The following is a 21,189-nucleotide window of genomic DNA, read 5'->3' as shown; positions in this document are numbered from 1 at the left end:
ATAGCAAAGCCAAGCTGACAGACACACATGAATGTATGTGATTACCTCACTGAAGTAAAAAGTATTGTACAACATTAAGATATCCAGCTTGATAAAACAAAAAAACACATGTGAAGATGTAGTTATATGACAACATCAATGTATTATATTTCTAGCCAAGAACTTATTAAGCTTGTATATTTCCCCTACCTTACTGCGACTGGATGTTTTCCTCTTGGACCATGACTGTGAATTCATTCTCGACTTTGTTTTTGTATGTGCAAGATTCCCTGTCAGATCAAAATAAAACATCTGTTATATCTTCATATAAGCCATATGCATCCTTTCCATTTTTAGAAAATTGCTTGATGATTTCCTTCCTTCACCTTCTCCCCTTTAAACCCCATTCACACCTGAGCATTTGTAGCTCGAAGCTTAACAACCAAAATCTGTAGTTTTCAGTTGTACCTGTTCACACTTGAGCGTCAGGTTCTTTGAAGCTTGTAGCTCAAAAAAGTACTGTACATGAGACTCTTTTGAGCTACAAACTTCAAGTGTCTTTGTCCCCAGTAGACTTCAATGAGAGTGCTTGAAAAGCAAGTGGTCGATGGAGGCCCTCCGCAAACTGGCATGCTACTCTCAATAGACCTGGAGAAGGCCTTTGATTCTGCAGCTTGGCCTTACCTGTTTGAGATCATGGAAAGATGGGGATTTGGCCCCCATTTCATGGGTACCCTTCACTCACTCTACTCTACCCCCAATGCGCAAGTCTGACTTAGGGGTCATTATTCGGAAAGCTTCAATATTAGAAAAGGCACCAGGCAAGGTTGTCCCCTTTCGCCGCTGATCTTTGTGATAGCCATTGAAACTTTAGCCATAGCAATCAGATCAAACTCAGACATCAAGGGGGTCTCATGCGGTTCCCAGGAACACAAATGTGCATTATTTGCAGACGATATTCTACTATTCATAACATCTCCCTTGATCTCCAACCCTGTTCTTCTCAAAACATTCCAACAATTTAGCAAGGTCTCAGGCCTCTCCATTAATACCAAAAAGTCACCAGCGTTAAACATTTCAATCCCTCCACCTCTACTAAATCAACTAAAACACAATCTACCCTTTACCTGGGCTTCCACATCAATACCGTACTTGGGGATTACTCTCCCAGATAATATTAACAAACTTTATAAATCTAACTACCCTCCGATGTTTCGGAAATTGGAGGATGACCTCAAAACCAGGGCGAGATGTGATCTGTCCTGGCTTGGTAGGATAAATGCGGTGCAGATGACACTGATGCCACGTATTCCCTACCTATTCCTATTCCTTAAAAAAGGAAATAACCAAATTTCAATCTAAAATAGTGGACTTTGTCTAGGGGAAGAAAGGTCACCATCTCTCTAGAGATATCCTTTTCAGAAATAAAAACCAGGGGGGTCTGGGCCTACCAAATGTCTGGTGGTATTATCAAGCGGCACAACTAACCCAGCTATCTACAGTATACTCCAGGGGATCCAAGCCTGACTTAATTGCACTGGAAAGACAAGCGGTCCCTCACCACAAAATAGATTACCTTCTGTGGTGCCCACCAAAATTAAGACCCCCAATATTAGCCCCTACCCTTTCCCACGCAATGTTACTGTCAGACACACTACATAAACAAGCCTCCTTAATCTCAACTCTAAAACCTATATCTCACCTATTCCATACCCCAAACTTCCAACCGGGGATGAATAGTCAAGCATTTAGATTAAATAAGGGGTTATTCAGACTAGGTCACTTCTTTACCTCATCGGGCCCTATCACCCTAGGGATTTGCCTCAGCAAGCTTGAGATGCCTGACATGGAGAGGTTTAGCCTCTCCCAGATCAGGCACTTCCTTCACACCCTCTGGACGGATGAATTGGCCAACCCCCAACCCAACCATATATGAACAGTGATGCTCTAACCTCGTGGATCAGAGGGGTGGTATTTCACTCATTTATGCCTCACTTGCTCAGAACAAGAGCTTGCCCGCCTATGCCCGAGCTTGGGAGTCTGACCTGGACCTCCACCTGGATCCGGAGAAATGGTTCTACTCCTTCAGACGCTCCTATAAAGGTATATTGAACACAGGCTTGGTTGAAGCAAATATTAAGCTACTCACCAGGTAGTATTATGTCCCCACAAGACTAGCAAGAATTTATCCAGATGCTTCACCCCTATGTTTCAGGGGTTGCGGTCACTTGGGCACCGTCCATCATATTTGGTGGACGTGTCCACGCGTCCGCGGCTTCTGGAATCATTTTTTTGCTCTAGTACAAAAAGTCACCGCGACACTGATCCACCAAGACCCTAAAATAGCACTGCTGAAGCATAGAATCAACAACACTCACAAACACACGCAAGCTTTAATCTTCTTTATGTTTTTGGGTGCCAAAATATCCCTGGCAAGGTCCTGGAAGAAACTCAGGGTCTCTATCCAAGCGACAAAACACAAGATCTCCTGGATCACCAGAGGAACCTTATCGCTGGATACTGATGATTGATTTAGGAGAACCTGTAAGTATTTGCCCACAAATCTATTTGTAAAGAATCACATGATACAGGAATCCACACGATCATCATTGATCAATTGTACAATTTACCACACATTGGTCACATCAAACTGGATATTTTTGGGATTTTTTTTAGGACAATAGAACAATCTCCAATTTGTCTTTATACCTTCTTTGTAAATCAGTTTTTACCAATACTGAGTCTTGACAAAGGATGGTAAAGTTGTGTAATATTTTACATAAATATGTCCCTATCATCCCCACCCTCTCAAAATTAAAACAAGAAAACAAACTCTATGATTAAGCCCAAACAGAAGAAAACGTGTCAGAGGGGTGTTGCTATGGGCAAGTATTGACAGACTACAGACCTTGAATAAAGTTTTTTCTAAGGAGTGACGTGTTCAGTGTGTGGCCATTTGTACACAGACATTGCGGAAAAAATTTACTGAAGTCATTACCCTTTTGCCTGTCATAAGCTAAAGACTTCAGCAGACAGAATTCAGCTTCTCTAATACAATATATTGATCCCCTGAATAATTCCGTACTTCTTGGAACAAGGACATTATTACAAATACTTTTCATTCCATGGACTATGAACAAGTGGTCACACTATCAAGCAAGAAATAAAAAGATAAAAATGAACTTCCAGCACAAGGAAATGCAAAAACTCAGGATCCATACCTGTTTTTGTTAGTGGATTAGTTACCAATATACGGATAAGGTTGTTCTCGGATGACCTCAGAAGAAGCACAATATCTGCAGGTAAAGTGTCTCGGTTTTTTTCCAGGAAGCCACTGGCATTGTAGAGGACCTTCGGATAAAACACATTGTTTTAAAGCAAGAACAGAACAACTGATTAAAGTGACTGAAGATATTTAAATTTCTTAAGCAATTTTCTGCAGCAATGAAGAGTCATTCCATGCACGAAAGGCTTTATTATCACCTTTCACTTACTCTGATTTATATCTGAAAATGTAGTCAAGGAAAAATGTTTGACACCAAATATAATGGAGAATGACGGTTATGTCTCCCACTGTGGCCACTATGCTCTCTTGCTACTTTTTATTGTTATCAAAGAGTCTGGAGTTCCATATTGGAAATCTTTAGATGTCAGACTTACAAGTCATTACTATTTAAATAAGATTTAAGGTTTTACTTCAGTATGGCCAATGTCTTTGGATGCACAACATTTTTTTTTATTTTGTAATAAATTGATTTAAAGATTGTGGAATGTGACATCATCCCTGGAGGAATTCATGAGGATTAACGCCAGAACAGCATCACCCGGAGTGGTCTGGGACACCCTCAAGGCATATCTTAGGGGTATATTAATAAAACAGATAGCAAGAGTAAAAAGGCAGACCAGAGAGCAGGAAAAAATGACTGGGAATAAGGTTACAGAAGCAGAAAGGCAGTATGTAGAGAGACCATCCCCTGGGGCGTTTCAGGATTGGGTTAAAACATAACAAGTATATAAGGATTTATTATATACAAAAGCTGAAAATAAGTTGATGTTTCAGAGACAGCGTTATTATGTGGAGGGAGAGAGTGCAGGACACCTACTGGCTTGATTGGCAAAGGCAAATACATCTACTACTGTTATATCTGCTATTAGAACAGACAGGGGAAGAATAACATAATATGGTCCTGAGTAGGGATGAGCCGAACACCCCCCGGTTCGGTTCGCACCAGAACCCGCGAACGGACCGAAAGTTCGCACGAACGTTAGAACCCCATTGACGTCTATGGGACTCGAACGTTCGAAATCAAAAGTGCTCATTTTAAAGGCTAATTTGCATGGTATTGTCCTAAAAAGGGTTTGGGGACCCGGGTCCTACCCCAGGGGACATGTATCAATGCAAAAAAAACTTTTAAAAACGGCCGTTTTTTCGGGAGCAGTGATTTTAATGATGCTTAAAGTAAAAAAAAAAAAGTGAAATATTCCTTTAAATATCGTACCTGGGGGGTGTCTATAGTATGCCTGTAAAGTGACGCGTGTTTCCCATGTTTAGAACAGTCCCTGCACCAAATGTCATTTTTAAAGGAAAAAATCTCATTTAAAACTGCTTGCGGGTTTAATGTCATGTCGGGTCCTGGCAATATGGATGAAAATCAGTGAGACAAACGGCATGGGTACCCCCCAGTCCATTACCAGGCCCTTTGGGTCTTGTATGGATATTAAGGGGAACCCCGCACCCAAATTAAAATAAGGAAAGGTGTGGGGCCACCAGGCCCTATATACTCTGAACAGCAGTATACAGGCGGTGCAAACAAGACAGGGACTGTAGGTTTGTTGTTAAGTAGAATCTGTTTGTAATTTTGAACATTTTTAACGTGTTTAGCTCCAGCCAAAAAATCTTTTCTAAGCTTTTTGGAAAACATAGGGAAGGGTTATCACCCCTGTGACATTTGTTTTGCTGTCTTTCCTCCTCTTCAGAAGATTTCACCTCACTTTTTTGTCCCAATGAAAAATGTTTTTTGAAAATTTGGGTTTTTTTGTGGAACAAGGATTGGAAAGCATCAGTGGAAAGGAGAAATTGTTTTCCCATATTAACTCTTACAGGAGAGAATTTCCCTTCCTAGGGGTAGATTTCATCTCACTTCCTGTTGTCTCCTTCCGTTTGCAAGTAGGAGTCGTTTGTAAGTTAGATGTTTGAAAGTAGGGTCCTGCCCTATATACTCAGCAGAAATTTGGGCCTTAGGTGTCCCATGGCCACGTGCTGATGAGGATGCACCGTCTCCACGACCAGCACTAGACACAGAGCCTGCTTGCCCTCTCTTATTGGCTTGTGACTGTCTGCCTCTCCTTCTTGGCCTTCCAGACATACTAATGGCCTGTAGCTGCACTAAGCTGGGATAGAACACCTGTAATTTTCTTCAAGTAGCTTTATATACTGTAACCAGACAAGCCTGCCTGTCAGTAGGAAGATAACAGGAACGGATCTAGCTGAACACTGTGAGCAGGACGCACTGTACTAAATGTAAATAGTCTAGCTGCCTGACCGTGGTACTAATAGGATCAAATAGAACACCTGTAATTTTCTTCAGGTAGCTTTATATACTGTAACCAGACAAGCCTGCCTGTCAGTAGGAAGATAACAGGAACGGATCTAGCTGTACACTGTGAGCAGGACGCACTGTACTAAATGTAAATAGTCTAGCTGCCTGACCGTGGTACTAATAGGATCAAATAGAACACCTGTAATTTTCTTCAGGTAGCTTTATATACTGTAACCAGACAAGCCTGCCTGTCAGTAGGAAGATAACAGGAACGGATCTAGCTGAACACTGTGAGCAGGACGCACTGTACTAAATGTAAATAGTCTAGCTGCCTGACCGTGGTACTAATAGGATCAAATAGAACACCTGTAATTTTCTTCAGGTAGCTTTATATACTGTAACCAGACAAGCCTGCCTGTCAGTAGGAATTTAACAGGAACGGATCTAGCTGAACACTGTGAGCAGGACGCACTGCACTAAATGTAAATAGTCTAGAAGATAACAGGAATGGATCTAGCTGAACACTGTGAGCAGGACGCACTGCACTAAATGTAAATAGTCTAGAAGATAACAGGAACGGATCTAGCTGAACACTGTGAGCAGGACGCACTGCACTAAATGTAAATAGTCTAGAAGATAACAGGAACGGATCTAGCTGAACACTGTGAGCAGGACGCACTGCACTAAATGTAAATAGTCTAGAAGATAACAGGAACGGATCTAGCTGAACACTGTGAGCAGGACGCACTGCACTAAATGTAAATAGTCTAGAAGATAACAGGAACGGATCTAGCTGAACACTGTGAGCAGGACGCACTGCACTAAATGTAAATAGCAGGAACGGATCTAGCTGAACACTGTGAGCAGGACGCACTGCACTAAATGTAAATAGTCTAGAAGATAACAGGAACGGATCTAGCTGAACACTGTGAGCAGGACGCACTGCACTAAATGTAAATAGCAGGAACGGCTCTAGCTGAACACTGTGAGCAGGACGCACTGCACTAAATGTAAATAGCAGGAACGGATCTAGCTGAACACTGTGAGCAGGACGCACTGCACTAAATGTAAATAGCAGGAACGGATCTAGCTGAACACTGTGAGCAGGACGCACTGCACTAAATGTAAATAGCAGGAACGGATCTAGCTGAACACTGTGAGCAGGACGCACTGCACTAAATGTAAATAGCAGGAACGGATCTAGCTGAACACTGTGAGCAGGACGCACTGCACTAAATGTAAATAGCAGGAACGGATCTAGCTGAACACTGTGAGCAGGACGCACTGCACTAAATGTAAATTGCAGTATCGGATCTAGCTGAACACTGTGAGCAGGACGCACTGCACTAAATGTAAATAGTCTAGAAGATAACAGGAACGGATCTAGCTGAACACTGTGAGCAGGACGCACTGCACTAAATGTAAATAGCAGGAACGGATCTAGCTGAACACTGTGAGCAGGACGCACTGCATTAAATGTAAATAGTCTAGATAGAAGATAACAGGAACGGATCTAGCTAAACTGAATACAGTGTATATATATATATGCAACACCTGGGATGCATATATATACACAATACACTGTAAGTGCAGCTAACTGACTGACTGTTCTGCCTAATCTATCTAACTCAAATCAAATGACACTGTCTCTCTCTCTCTCTATCTCTCAGCACACCGGAACACACACTACACAGGGCCGCCGTGCAGGCGGCCTTATATAGTGTGGGGTGTGTACTAAATCCCCTGAGCCATAATTGGCCAAAGCCACCCTGGCTTTGGCCAATTACAGCTCTCTCTACTGACGGCGCTGTGATTGGCCAAGCATGCGGGTCATAGTGCATGCTTGGCCAATCATCAGCCAGCAATGCACTGCGATGCCGCAGTGAATTATGGGCCGTGACGCGCCACACGAATTTAGCGCGAACGGCCCATAACGTTCGCAATTCGGCGAACGATCGAACAGCCGATGTTCGAGTCGAACATGGGTTCGACTCGAACACGAAGCTCATCCCTAGTCCTGAGATTGTACTTGTAGATACTTTTAAAAAGTATTATGAGAAATTGTATAGTGCTCAAGGTGGGGGGAGGGGGAGATATGGGACTTTTTCAGAGATCTGAAGATCCCTTGCCTCACTGGGGAAGACAGAGTGGCACTAGATGCCCCTATAGGCCTGGAAGAAGTAAGACAGGTGGTGTCAGCATCAGCAAATCAGAAATCTCTGGGACTGGATGGTCTGCCAGCAGAGATATATAAAAGATATGAAGAGACAATGTTGCCAGAGCTGTTGAAAACATTTAACGCCACAATAGCAGAGGGTGTATTGCCTCTATCTATGAGGGAATCCACCATTATTGTCTTTCCAAAAGAGGGTAAGGATCTACTTGATCCGACTTCCAAAGCCAATAGCATTGCTGGGTACAGACGTAAAAATTTTGGCAAAAATATTGGCTGATAGGTAAAAAAAAATAATTCAGAATCTGCCATATGGACCAGACAGGGTTTATACCAAACAGATCAACCAGTATTAATATAAGGAGGGAAACCTGCAAGCTCCGACGATTAATGCAGGGTCAAGGGCAATGTTGTCCCTGGACGCAGCCAAGGCCTTCAACAGTCTGCAATGGCATTATTTGTGGCAGACCTTGGCTGCCTTCCAGTTTGGTCCGAACTATGTTGGTTGGGTAAGGCTTCTACATGAAAGGCCCAAAGCAAAAGTGAAGATAAATAATATATGTTCTGAGGTGTTTTCTTTGACCCATAGGACAAGACAGGGGTGTCCTTTGTCACCCCTGTTACTTGCCTCTGCAATGGAGCCATTAGCCATAACCATTAGGTCATCTGTAAAGATACAGGAATTCCAGAGGGCATCAGGAGTGGAGAAAATATCATTATATGCTGATGATGTGTTACTGTTCCTGGGGGGATACGTGGGGGTCCCTGGCGACAGCAATGGACATAATCGCAGATTTTATATAAACAATATAAACTGGGATAAATCAATGCTGCTTCCAGTTGACCCACTGAAGATGGTCCTGCCACCAGAGATTCCACAAATGGAAATAGTTAATAGGCTCAAATATTTAGGAATATACATAACCTTAAAGCGGGGTTCCACTCAAATTTTTAACCTAATCTTACCCCCTTCAGTTAATTGCATAGATGTTCAAATGCCACACGAAAATTTTTTTTATCGCTGTAATTACCTTTATATTGTACTTTATTGTGGCACTTCCTGTCTCTCCTCCCATGGGAGTAGGCGTGTTTATTGCCTTTCCCCAGCGCCGCACTGTCTCCTGGGAGCTTAGTGTCAGGCTTCCCAAGGTTCAGTGCGGGAACAATGATCATGCGTGTGAACAAGCTGTGAATGAACAGCATTCACTTCATCCAGGAAATCAATGCTTGTGGGCTTCACATGTCCACAAGCAAGATGGAAACAGCCAGCATCACATTTTTAAAGTTATTCTTCAGTACGAAAACAGAGGTGGAAATATTACACCCAAACTGTGAGTATTATTTTGGGATTAGCAAAGTGTCTCAATGACCTAAAAAAAAAAAAAAGATTGGTCACTGGACTCCCACTTTAAATCCCAAAGTGTATATATAATAAACAATATTATCCCACTTTTGAATAAACTTAGGTGTAAGGGGAAGGTGTGGAGACAGCTACCCTTATTAGTGGCAGGAAGGTGCAATCTAATCAAGATGACTTGGATGCCTCAATTGCTGTATGCATTACACAAATCCCCAATTTGGATAAATAGGCAATGGTTTCATAAGATTGACATTATATTTAGAGAGCTGATCTGGAAAAAAAAAAACAGTCAAGAATACGGTTACATACTCTACAATTGCCAAAGGACAGGGGGGGGCTTGGCAGTCCCGCGCCCATGGTGCTATTTTTTGGCATCACAGTTGCAGCATCTGAAAAGATGTAACGATTTGTCTGAACATAATCCAAGTAGGGGAATGTTGCTATTGGGCACGAGCCATGGTAGTTTGATAGAGGCCCTGGAGGCTGACTCCTTTTCGAATAAATTCCCTACGCTTTTAATGATAAAGAAACTATGGATAGTGGTCAAAGAAATATTAGAGTATCAGGTATTTACAGAATTTTTACCATTGTGGAATAATAAATATTTGCAGGAACTATCTAATGTAGAGAAGAGTAGGGACTGGGAGAGATGCGGACTTGCTTATCTTTCTCAGCTATATAGGATGGGTGTATTTAAATCATTCCTGGAACTTAAGGAGGAATATGGTATACCAAATCACTCCTTTTTAAATACTTGCAAGTCAGACATGCTTTGAAGATGCAATTTAAAAAGAGACCACCGGAGTGGAGTGAGGTAAACATTCTTCGAAAAATAATTAATGCTGGTACATCCAAGGGATTGATCTCATTTATATATGACGGTATATGTGACAGGGTGATAAGGGTAAATGAGGAGCTTCCCTGCAGGAGGGGATGGGAGGAAGACCTGGGGGGACATATCAAACTAACAATGGAAGCATATCCTGGAAATAGGTCCCTTAAGTACCCTGTTATCATCACAATCAGTGTCACACTTGATGTTACTACATAGAGCATATAAGACACCTCAGAAATTATTTTTATATGGGTGGAGGATGGATGCTAAATGCCCAAGATGTAGGGACCCAAAGGTAGATCTAATCCATATGATGTGGAGGTGTCCCAAGTTAAAAAGATACTGGAGTGAAGTCGTGGGAAAAATAAATAAGGTATTTGGCATATCTCTCAACCTAGTCCCCATAATATGTTTATTGGGTTGTATTGAGAAGGATAAGAATATGTGGGGGAGACAAACTGCGATAATTAGATGCCTTTTCCTTGCACGGAAATTGATAGCAAGGAGGTGGCTGGCCTTGAACCCACCAACCCGGGTAGAATGGGAGGATGAGGTCAATAAAACAATAAGAAAGAAAAGATTTGTGTATAATAAAAGGGGAAATGCCAAAATGTTTTAAAAAATATGGGAATGTTGGATTAGTAGATAAAGGAAGGAAAAGAGGTAGAGCTAAGGATAAAGAGGTCCTGCCTCCTGTGGATACCAAGACTTTGTCTCTGCTTTTCTTTTGTCTCTGCTTTTTTTTTTTTCTGGTGCTTGGAAATATGCATAGTGATGAAAGAGAAAGGACACACTATTTTTGATAAAAAGGGGAGAAGTGAACTGTAGTGCATTACTCAAATAAGGCTATGTATGTTAAATGTTGGGGTGGTAGGTGAAAAGAGAAAGTGATGGATGTATAAATGTGTATTTATTTTCTATCTTTTTATATGGATAAAAATGACTTGATTTAAAAAAAAGATTGTGGAATACCAATCTAGGAAAAACACATTACAAAGTTTGTAATGGTAGATTTCTTAGAATTTTTATTTAAAGTGGCAAAATATACTAATAGAATGCAGGTGACAACTTTTTTACCCTTCAATTTCCTTACTTCCACACAATACATGGGATAATCTCTATTCATTCTTAGAGATAGATAGACATGTGCAATCGGTTCGGTCCGAATACAAATCCGGACAAATTTTTGGTTATTCTGAGATTCTGATGTTTCCGAATCTCCAAATGAAATAGTAACGAATAGTAACGAATTTCGTTGAAATACGTTAAAATTTGTTTTGTTTATTTGTTTTCTAACAAATTCCAACTTTTCAGATAAATTAGAATTCGGATTGGTCAAAAAACAATCGATCGATTTGAATTCTGTGTGAAAAAATAGCTGGTTGTTCAGTAACGGGCCAGGAAGCTGGCCACCCACGTCCTTAACAACCATGTGTCATCATCTGTCAGCGGGCTTATCCACTAACAGATGAATATAAAGATAAAGAATGCTGGCATTGCCCAGCAATAGAACATTAAAAAAAAAATGGAGTAGGGTCCCCCCCTCAGTCCATACCAGGCTCTTCGGGTCTGGTATTGATTTTAAGGGGAACCCCACGCCAAATTGTAAAAAAAATGGCGTGCCCCCCCCAAATACATATCAGACCCTTATCCGAGCATGCAGCCTGGCAGGTCAGGAAAGAGGGGGGGGACGAATAAGGGCCCCCCCTCCTGAACCATACCAGGCCACATGCCCTTAACATGGGGGGTCGAGTGCCCATGCTGATAGGGACAAGGGCCTCTTCCCGACAACCCTGGGCTGTGGTTGTCGGGGTCTGCGGGTGGAGAGCTTATCGGAATCTGGAAGCCCCCTTTAACAAGGGGGCCCCTAGATCCTGACCCCCCCATGTAAATGGGTATGGGTACATAGTACCCATACCCATTCACCAAAAAAAGTGTCAAAAAGTAAGAAACACAGGAAACAGTTTTTGCCAAGTCCTTTATTAAAAAAGAAAAAAAAATAGTGTCCCTCGATGTATGCCCGCCGATCCAAAAAATAGAAAAATTTCAAAAAGTGCTTTGACTCCCAAGAGGCTACCCGTGGTCTGCCCTCTCTTCGCTATTGACAGGCAAGGGGTATATAGGCAAGGGGTGGGGCCACCCGGCTACGTCACCCAGTGGCACCGCCCCCTTCTGATGTACCCGACACCCATTCACATAGGGAGGGGTAGGGATCTGAGGGCCTCCTTCTTAAAGGGGTCTTCCAGATTCTGATAAGCCCGCAACCGCAGACCCTGACAACCACAGCCCAGGGTTGTCGAGAAGAGGCCCTTGTCTCCAATAACATGGGGTCAAGATGCTTTGCAAAGCACTCACCCCCCATGTTGAGGGCAAGTGGCCTGGTATGGTGCAGGAGGGGGATGCTCAGTCGTCATCCCCCCATTTACTGACCTGCCAGGCTGCATGCTCGGAAAAAGGTCTGGTATTGAGTTTGGGGGGCCCACGCCGTTTTAAAAAAAAAAATGTAACATTTCTCTATTGCCGGGCAATTGCCGGCATTCTTTAGCTTTATATTCATCTGTCAGTGAGGAAGCCCACTGACAGATGATGACTCATGGTTGTTAAGGACGCAGGCAGCCAGCTTTCCGGCCTTAGCTTAACAACCAGCTATTTCTTCACACAGAATTTGTTTTTCGACTGATCCAAATTCTAATCATTCTGAAAAGTTTAAATTCATTACAAAATTAATAAATTTAACACATTTTTATGAAAACTAAACCAAAATTAAATGAAAACAAAAGTAATTCCAAAACCAAACTAAACGATTTCCATAAGGAAACAAAGTTAGTAACATAATGAATCTATCCAAAACTAAACTAAACAAAATTTCCTGTTCTGCACATGTCTAGAGATAGACCATCCACCACTGGGACACATAATAGGTGGTCAGTCTAGAGGAATGATCGAGGATATCCTTTTATGTATGCGCAGAAGAAAAAGAGTCTAGCTGGGAGACTTCTGCTGTGGTGACTATGCAGCTCCCTGCAGGTGGGGACAGGAAAAAAAACGGGAAGGAGAGCCCAGTAATGTAGCATATCACAGTCATGTGACTGGCCTCTCTACCTATGATTGAACTCTATGACATAGGCTCTATACCCTGGCCTTCATTTTATGACTTGGCTGTAAAATCCAGGCCAATGGTGTGGAAAATAACTGCTGAGTAATATTGATAATGAATTAGGGACCTATTTATTGGTGACATCAGATAACGCTATCTACTCTTTGCTATAAATATGTCCCCAAGGCCCCTTTCACACGATCGGACCGTTCAGGTCCGCCTGTCAGTTTTGACGGCGGACCTGAATGGGCGCTCCATGTTAGCCTATGGAGCGACGGATTTCAGCGGAGACATGTCCGCTGACATCCGACCCGGTCCGATCCGCTGAAAGCAAACGGATGGCCCTACGTCCAGATCCGTCACTGGCGGATCGGATCGGGTGAGATCGGATGAAAACGGACATGCTGTCCGTTTTTATCTGATCTCTCCATAGGAAGCAGCGGCGCCTGACAAGCCCCTCCCTGCTCAGTGAGCATAGAGGGACCTGTCATCCGCCGGCTCAGCGGAGATCAACGGAGAGATCTCCCGCTGAGCCGGCGGACCGAGGCGGGCTCCATGGAAACGGAGTCCGCCTTGTGTGAATGAGGCCTAAATCTTACCAAATATAAAGTGTAAAGAGCAATGATGATTTGCAACATCATTAACTAGAGTTGCACCAATACCGAGTATTTGCACGAGTACCTTTGCTGTGCGATTCAAGCCCATACAAAATGAATAGGCTCAAATCGCACTGCAAAGAATCACTTGTGAACAGGAATGCGGTGCAATTCCTGTCTGAATCGCATGTGGTTTTCCACAACGCTAATGTGTGAACCCAGGCTTGTCATAGTGACTTCAGCCTGGGTTCACAAAGAAGCGGCAGGGGAAACTGCAAAGGTATCTGCAAGTACTTGACTGAAAGTATTCGTATTCATACTCACAGGTAAAAAAACGGTATTGGTGCAACCATATTAGTAACCCATAGTAACAGCCACTAGATTTGCGTTTCTGTATTTTTATCAGATTTCTAATTGGTTGGTATCATTATGCACTTCTTTGCTGCTCTTTGTCCTATTTTACCTCTTAACCGCTTCCCGACCGCCTCACGCAGATATACTGCGGCAGAAGGGCACGTACAGGCAGATTAACGTACCTGTACGTTGCCCTTTAAGAGGCGGCTTGCAGGCACGCATGCGCCGGCACACGAGGAGCTCCGTGACCATGATCGCAGATCCCGTGGACCCGATGTCTGCAGGGATACCTGCGATTTTCTCATGGTGAGGAAGAACGGGGAGATGCTAATGTAAACAAGCATCTCCCCGTTCTGCTTAGTGACACTGTCACTCATCTCTGCTCCCTGTGATCGGGAGCGGCGATCAGTGACGTGTCACACACAGCCCCTGTCCCCCACAGTTAGAAACACTCCCTAGGACACACTTAACCCCTACAGCACCACCTAGTGGTTAACCCCTTCACTGCCAGTGACATTTTTACAGTAATCAATGCAATTTTTTAGCATGCTGTATTAATGCCAATGGTCCCAAAAATGTGTCAAAATTGTCCGATGTATCCGCCATAATGTCGCAGTCATGATAAAAATCGCTGATCACCGCCATTACTAGTAAAAAAAAAAAATTAATAAAATTGCCATAAAACTATCCCCTATTTTGTAGACGCTATAACTTTTGCGCAAACCAATCAATAAACGCTTATTGCGATTTTGTTTACCAAAAATATGTAGAAGAATACGTTTTGGCCTAAACTGAGGAAAAAAAAATTTTTTCTATATATTTTTTGGGGATATTTATTATAGCAAAAAGTAAAAAATAATGCGTTTTTTTCAAAATTGTCGCTCTTTTTTTGTTAATACTGATGCCTAAATATTTTTTTACCCTAATGCAAGGAATGCATTAAGGTCAAAAATGTTTAGGCTTTAGAACCACTTTAAATTCAAATAAGTCATCCACTTTATGTATAATTTTTTATTTGCAATTTCAAGTTATATTTAAATATAAAAAAAAAACACTACAAAAGTTAAGAAAAAAGGATGAGCATGTTGTTACTTTTTTAAAATCTTGCTATAAAATGAAGCAATCAATATTCGGTAACATTTAAAAAAAAGTCCATATACTTTAAATGATTTTATCAGTTATGCATTCATTACACTAAATAATAAATTACACAAGAGGATTCGCTTTGTAAATTCATCACAGACAAAACAATTCTAATCTGTATTTTTTCATCTGATCAGCCATACAGGTTTGTTCTGCAGTTTGCATGAAATATTTTAAGGATATAAAAAATTCACATTTCAACAAATATCTAAGATAAGCTGCTCTCATCTTCAAACACTGAAATTGAAATCTCCAACTGAATGTTGGCAAATGCATAGACAGACAAATAAACTGATTTGAATAATTAGGTTCTACAAAGTATTTTCTAAACAGTTGTTTCCTTTCTAGGCAGTTAAATACTATGTCATAAAGTGAAACGGGAACACAGTGTGAACAAATTCTAAATGACTAAAAACACTAAACCTAAAGCACAATTTACCATGATGTTATTAGAATATATTCATGAAGAGATGTTCTAACCTTCTAAAGACTTTGCCTTAAAGTGAATATGCCAAGACAGAACTATGGGGTCTGCATTAGCTAACTTTCTTTGCAACCAGTTAAAGTGCATTCAATCCAAGAACAAAAATGTAACATATTGCTTAACAGTCCTTAGTTGTGGTGGCTGCACTAGGTATAATTTCATGCTTTTTTCCTTTGTTTTTTACTTGATTCCACCAGTAACATGCCTCCATGTATTAGGGTGAAAACCCCCTCCTAACTGTTCTTTATTTATGGAGGAGCAGTGTTGTCACGCTAGGACAGGTTGTGTGTTAGGACCAAAGAATATCGCCCTATTCTCCATATCCAAAATATCACTCAAACCATCCTCTTTGATCCTCCTTAGACCCCCTGCTCTCTAGCCCCTCTGTCATTTCCTCTGATGCTCATCTTCAGAATTTCTCCAGAGTTTCACCCATCCTCTAGAACTCCCTAGCCCAATCCATTTGGCTTTCTCATACTCTGCTTCCAGGCAATCCTTGAAAACACATCTCTTTAGCGAAGTATATCCTGTCTCTACGTTACAACTGGAATTTGACTTTCTACATCAACCCATCCCTCAAAATTCTTACCTGTTGTATCATTTGCCTCTCCTTTTAGATTGTAAGCTCATGTGAGCAGGGCCCTCTGAACCTTACTGTATTGGATAATATTGTAACTGTACTGTCTCCTTAACTTAGGAAAGTGCTACCCAAACTTGGTGCTAAGTATAATAATAATATATTCATAATAACATAGTTGGGAGGTAAACTAAACAGAGGTAATAGCATTGTCTAAGCTTCTAACCGCAGCACAGGAACTTCTGAACTCATGAAATTTGTGGCAGGACCAGCGGGTATTTATTGTACTTTTTGAACAGATATAACAAAATATATGCAATGGTATATTTAATAGCGGAAAAGGGACCAAATAGGAAAAGTTCATTGTTGGGGTTTACATATAGAGTGCTTTAGATTTTTGTAGTTTTACAAAGTTATGTTGAGATTTATAAATATGCTGCAAGTAAAAAAATAAATAGAAATAGCAATAACTTATTACCTTTCCTGCATAGTGATGAATTCCAAATGTTAGGTCAACTCTCTTTGGTCTCCAGAAATACTTTGACTTGAGGTTATCTTCAAACTTTTCTAAAATCATGTAAATTAGGTCATACTTAGATTTTTGCATCCATAGTTAGTGTAGTAATTTAACTTAAATTGTCTTTATTACACCTGTCAAAGTTTACAATATTTAAGTAATGCAACCAACTTGGAGCAACGTTTTTACCAATTATCAATTTAAAACGAGGCCCCCAGATTTTAGGACTACACATTATTCACATGCTAAATCGTCTACTCTAAACACACTTCCCCATGTTTGTTTTTCAAATAACTTATATGGGCATCTTAATATCTGCCAAAACATCCAAACTAATTATCTCAACTCTAAAAATGTCGTACTAAGTCTACTCTAAAGAATGTTCATCCTTTTAAATATCTTCAGCAGGTAGGATGGCTCCATTTAAAATGTTGATACTTCCTAAAGTGCTACTCCTGTTCCAGATTATCACCAAAATCTAATAAAACACATTAACCAATTCATCTGGCACAAAAAACACCAAGATGCAGATTTAATTAAGTTACGAAACAGATAGATACACCATGGGTAAAAATTAAACACATTCTCCATTGTCATCATATCCAAAATTTACCGCTTGCATTTAAACTAAGTGTATCCCCTCCACTACTAAATAACCCACTATTCAGGCTACTATAGATGCATGGAGCAGATCTGACTACAGCATTACCATGATCCTACTACATAACAGATGAAAAACCCCAATTAGGAATTTTGGACAACTTAATGAAATAACATTTCTAGATGGAAGAAGTTTGGGTTTACTAAAATCTACTGCATAGTTACATAGTTACATAGTTGGTCAGGTTGAAAAAAGACACAAGTCCATCCAGTTCAACCATAAAAATTTTTTTTTTAAAAATCGTACAATCCAATATACCCAATTCTATACCCACAGTTGATCCAGAGGAAGGCAAAAAACCCCAGCAGAGCATGCTCCAATTTGCTACAGCAGGGGAAAAAATTCCTTCCTGATCCCCCAAGAGGCAATCGGATTTTCCTTGGATCAACTTTACCTATAAATGCTAGTACCCAGTTATATTATGTACATTTAGGTAAGTATCCAGGCCTTTCTTAAAGCAATCTACTGAGCTGGCCAGAACCACCTCTGGCGGGAGTCTATTCCACATTTTCACAGCTCTTACTGCCGCGTACACATGATCGGATTTTCCGATAGGAAATGTTGGATGTGAGCTTGTTGGCTAGCATGCTCTCAAATTTTCTGCCAACAAATGTGTGTTGTCGGACTTTCCGATCGTGTGTACACAAGTCTGTCGGACAAAAGTCCAAAGTACAAACACGCATGCTCCGGAGCAGAAGCGGTCGGTTTTGTAAACTAGCGTTCGTAATGGAGGATTAACATTAGTGACGTGGCAAATTATAAAATCTCCAAATGCAGCGCACAATTCTCTTCTTCTTTAATGGGATAATAATGAAACTGCTTTGCTGGTGATACTGATGAAGTTATTGCCAACAAATTTTCAAAGGTTTTTTTTTCTAGTGATATCAAGAATAATATTATTATGTTTTTTTTTTTTTTATTTGTGCAAGTTACCACAACACCATTATCCTGTGGTTTTTAAGAACAAAGATACAACTATGTTGGTGTCCCTTGTCAATTTTACATTGTATTTTTTAAAATGTAACTGCTTACTCCCAAACTGTCATTTGAAGTAAAACACATAGCCAAGTATTATTCTACACCATTTTTTTTATTGTGCATTAAAAAAAAAAAAAAAAATAAAATTAGACATGCTATCTGCCAATAGAACTTAACCAAAAAGTGCATTCTATGCATCCAAAAATATAGAAAATATACCAAATCAAATCATTATTCAACCAAAAAAATAATGTCAAAGGAATAACTCCAAGGCCAATAATAAATAACACGTTATCTCCTATGATTCCACAACATGTCTGGTTGACGAATGGCCGTTCAGAAATGAAAACTGAAACTGCACGAGCTGAAAAACCACGTAGTACGTCTAATACGTCACTACGTTCTTAATTGTTGGCCAACATTTGTGTGACCGTGTGTATGCAAGAAAAGTTTGAGCCAACAATCTTCGGACAATATTCCACAGTTTTGTTGTCGGAACGTCTGATTGTGTGTACGGGGCTTAAGTTACAATTGAAAATTAGCCTTATCCCATGTATTCTGATATCCCAGAAATTCAGCATCCTAATAAGGGAATACTACCTACACCCTCAAATCCATTTGGCAAAAGAATCATATTTCTAATGACTTCTTTAAAGACTTGGCATCTTACAATTCCTAGAAAACCCATCCTATACATGAAAAGGAATATATTTGATAAAAAGATGGACAACAAAACATCTTAAAAAATAAAATAAAAAATAAAACACCCACTGTTGCTAAATGGAAAAAACAGAAATTGGAAATCCTTCCAAGAAGACAAACAGAAAAAAGGGTGATCCAAATGTCCTGCAAAGCCTACCAATATACCAGCCATTGGCAGCTACTCCAAAGTGTGATCCACTGCTGGTATAAAACACCATACAAATGATCTAAGTTCTCATCGACTTATGCCGCGTACACACGGTCGGACTTTCCGGCGGACTTGGTCCGGCGGACCAGAGTGTGCCGGACAGTCCGCCCGTGTGTAGGCGCCAGCGGACTTTTCCGGCGGACTTTTTCCCCAAAGTCCGCCGGACCAAGATTTGAAACCTGTTTTAAATTTATCCGCCGGACTCAGTTTCGGGCGGAAAGTCCGCTCGTCTGTGTGCTGGTCCGACGGACCAGATACGACGCGAGGGCAGGGTATTGCATCTCGCGCTCGCTGCAATAGGAAAAACAGATTTTCCTATTGCGGTGAGCGCGGGGCATACCAGGCCCTTAGGTCTGGTATGGATTATAAAGGGGAACCCCCTACGCCGAAAAAACGGCGTGGGGTCCCCCCTAAAATCCATACCAGACCCCAATCCGAGCACGCAGCCCGGCCGGTCAGGAAAGGGGGTGGGGACGAGCGAGCGCCCCCCCCTCCTAAACCGTACCAGGCCGCATGCCCTCAACATGGGGGGATGCTTTGGGAGAGGCGTTTTAGGGGGCGTGGTCACCGGGCGATATTGACCACGCCCCTAAAACGCCACAGTCCCAGCATGCCCAGGGACTGTGACATCATTAGGGGGCGGGGTCTCCGCCTATATAAGTCACAACGGAGCCCTCAGAGAGCAGTCCAGCCGGAGAGAGCGTCGTGTCAACATCTGGAGAAGAGAAGAGGGAAGAAGCCAAGAAGCCCAGAAGCCCAGAAGCCCGGACCTCTGCTGGCAAGAGAGCTACCTGAAGACAGCAGAGGAGCCGGCCGAAGAACTGGAACACCGGGAGAAGAGAGCGGAGAAGAACCAACCGGACGCCGGGAGAAGAGGAACCGGAGGAACCCCCGAAGCCGGAGGAAGACCCCCCCGGAGCTGTTTAATAAATTATTTTAAAAACCTGTGTAGTGTGTTTTATTATTGACACTTTTTCCCTAGGTGAATGGGTAGGGGTACCATGTACCCCATACTCATTCACATAGGGTGGGGGGGCGGGATCTGGGGGCCCTCTTATTAAAGGGGGCTCCCGGATTCCGATAAGCCCCCCGCCCGCAGACCCCGACAACCAACGGCCAGGGTTGTCGGGAAGAGGCCCTTGTCCTCATCAACATGGGGACAAGGTGCTTTGGGGTGGGGGGCCCCGCAGGGTGCCCCCCTCCCTCAAAGCACCCCCCCATGTTGAGGGCATGCGGCCTGGTACGGTTTAGGAGGGGGGGGGCGCTCGCTCGTCCCCATCCCCCTTTCCTGACCGGCCGGGCTGCATGCTCGGATCGGGGTCTGGTATGGATCTTTGGGGGAACCCCACGCCGTTTTTTTCGGCGTAGGGGGTTCCCCTTTATAATCTATACCAGACCTAAGGGCCTGGTATGCCCCGCGACGGGGCTCGCAAGGTGTCAATCTTGCCGATAAAAGCGGCAAGATTGATTTCCTTTTCTAGTCCCGTCGCACATGAGTCACGTTCAAAATGAACGGACTTGTCCGTGTGTGGGCAAGTCCGTTCATTCTGAAAGTCCGCCGTACCTCCGGCGAAAGTCCGTCGGAAAGACGGGCGGACTTAGCCCGCCGGAAAAGTCCGGTCGTGTGTGGGCAAGTCCGTCCGTTTTAAAGTCCGGCGCACCTGGCGGACAAAGTCCGTCAGAAAGTGTGCCGGACCAAGTCCGCCGGAAAGTCCGACCGTGTGTACATAGCATTACTCTTGACTGGTGAAGAAAATGTAGCTCATTAAGATGACCAAAGGCTGATATCATGACATTTATTTGTGTTGTTTCACTTTAATGTATAATAACAAATTAAAATTAGGTAGCTCTGCCCAGTTATTTGTTGGCTATTCTGAAACCCAGTTATAAATTTAATAAAGTATTTCAAACTACACATCAAATCATATATTGTGGGAAAACTTCTTTTTTCCTCTCATATGAGAAAGGCTATCATTGCTAGTAAG

The 21,189-nt window shown here is 42.1% G+C and overlaps 1 protein-coding gene across 2 annotated transcripts in view; it reads right to left on the bottom strand.

Annotated features, from left to right (window-relative positions):
• The window catches only part of MYO3A (myosin IIIA), a 285,335-nt gene that overhangs the window by 115,509 nt on the left and 148,637 nt on the right, over nucleotides 1-21,189 (bottom strand). For both annotated transcript variants that reach the window (XM_073629787.1, XM_073629788.1), the window contains exons 21-23: nucleotides 16,617-16,705; nucleotides 3,201-3,330; nucleotides 190-269 (exon numbers count right to left, since the gene is read on the bottom strand). In XM_073629787.1, the coding sequence (XP_073485888.1) occupies nucleotides 190-269; nucleotides 3,201-3,330; nucleotides 16,617-16,705 (299 nt within the window). The remainder of the gene's footprint in view (nucleotides 1-189; nucleotides 270-3,200; nucleotides 3,331-16,616; nucleotides 16,706-21,189) is intronic.

This window comes from Aquarana catesbeiana, linkage group LG05 (assembly GCF_042186555.1).
Source record: "Aquarana catesbeiana isolate 2022-GZ linkage group LG05, ASM4218655v1, whole genome shotgun sequence".
NCBI lineage: Eukaryota > Metazoa > Chordata > Amphibia > Anura > Ranidae > Aquarana > Aquarana catesbeiana.
This window is presented reverse-complemented; position numbering and strand designations above follow the sequence as displayed.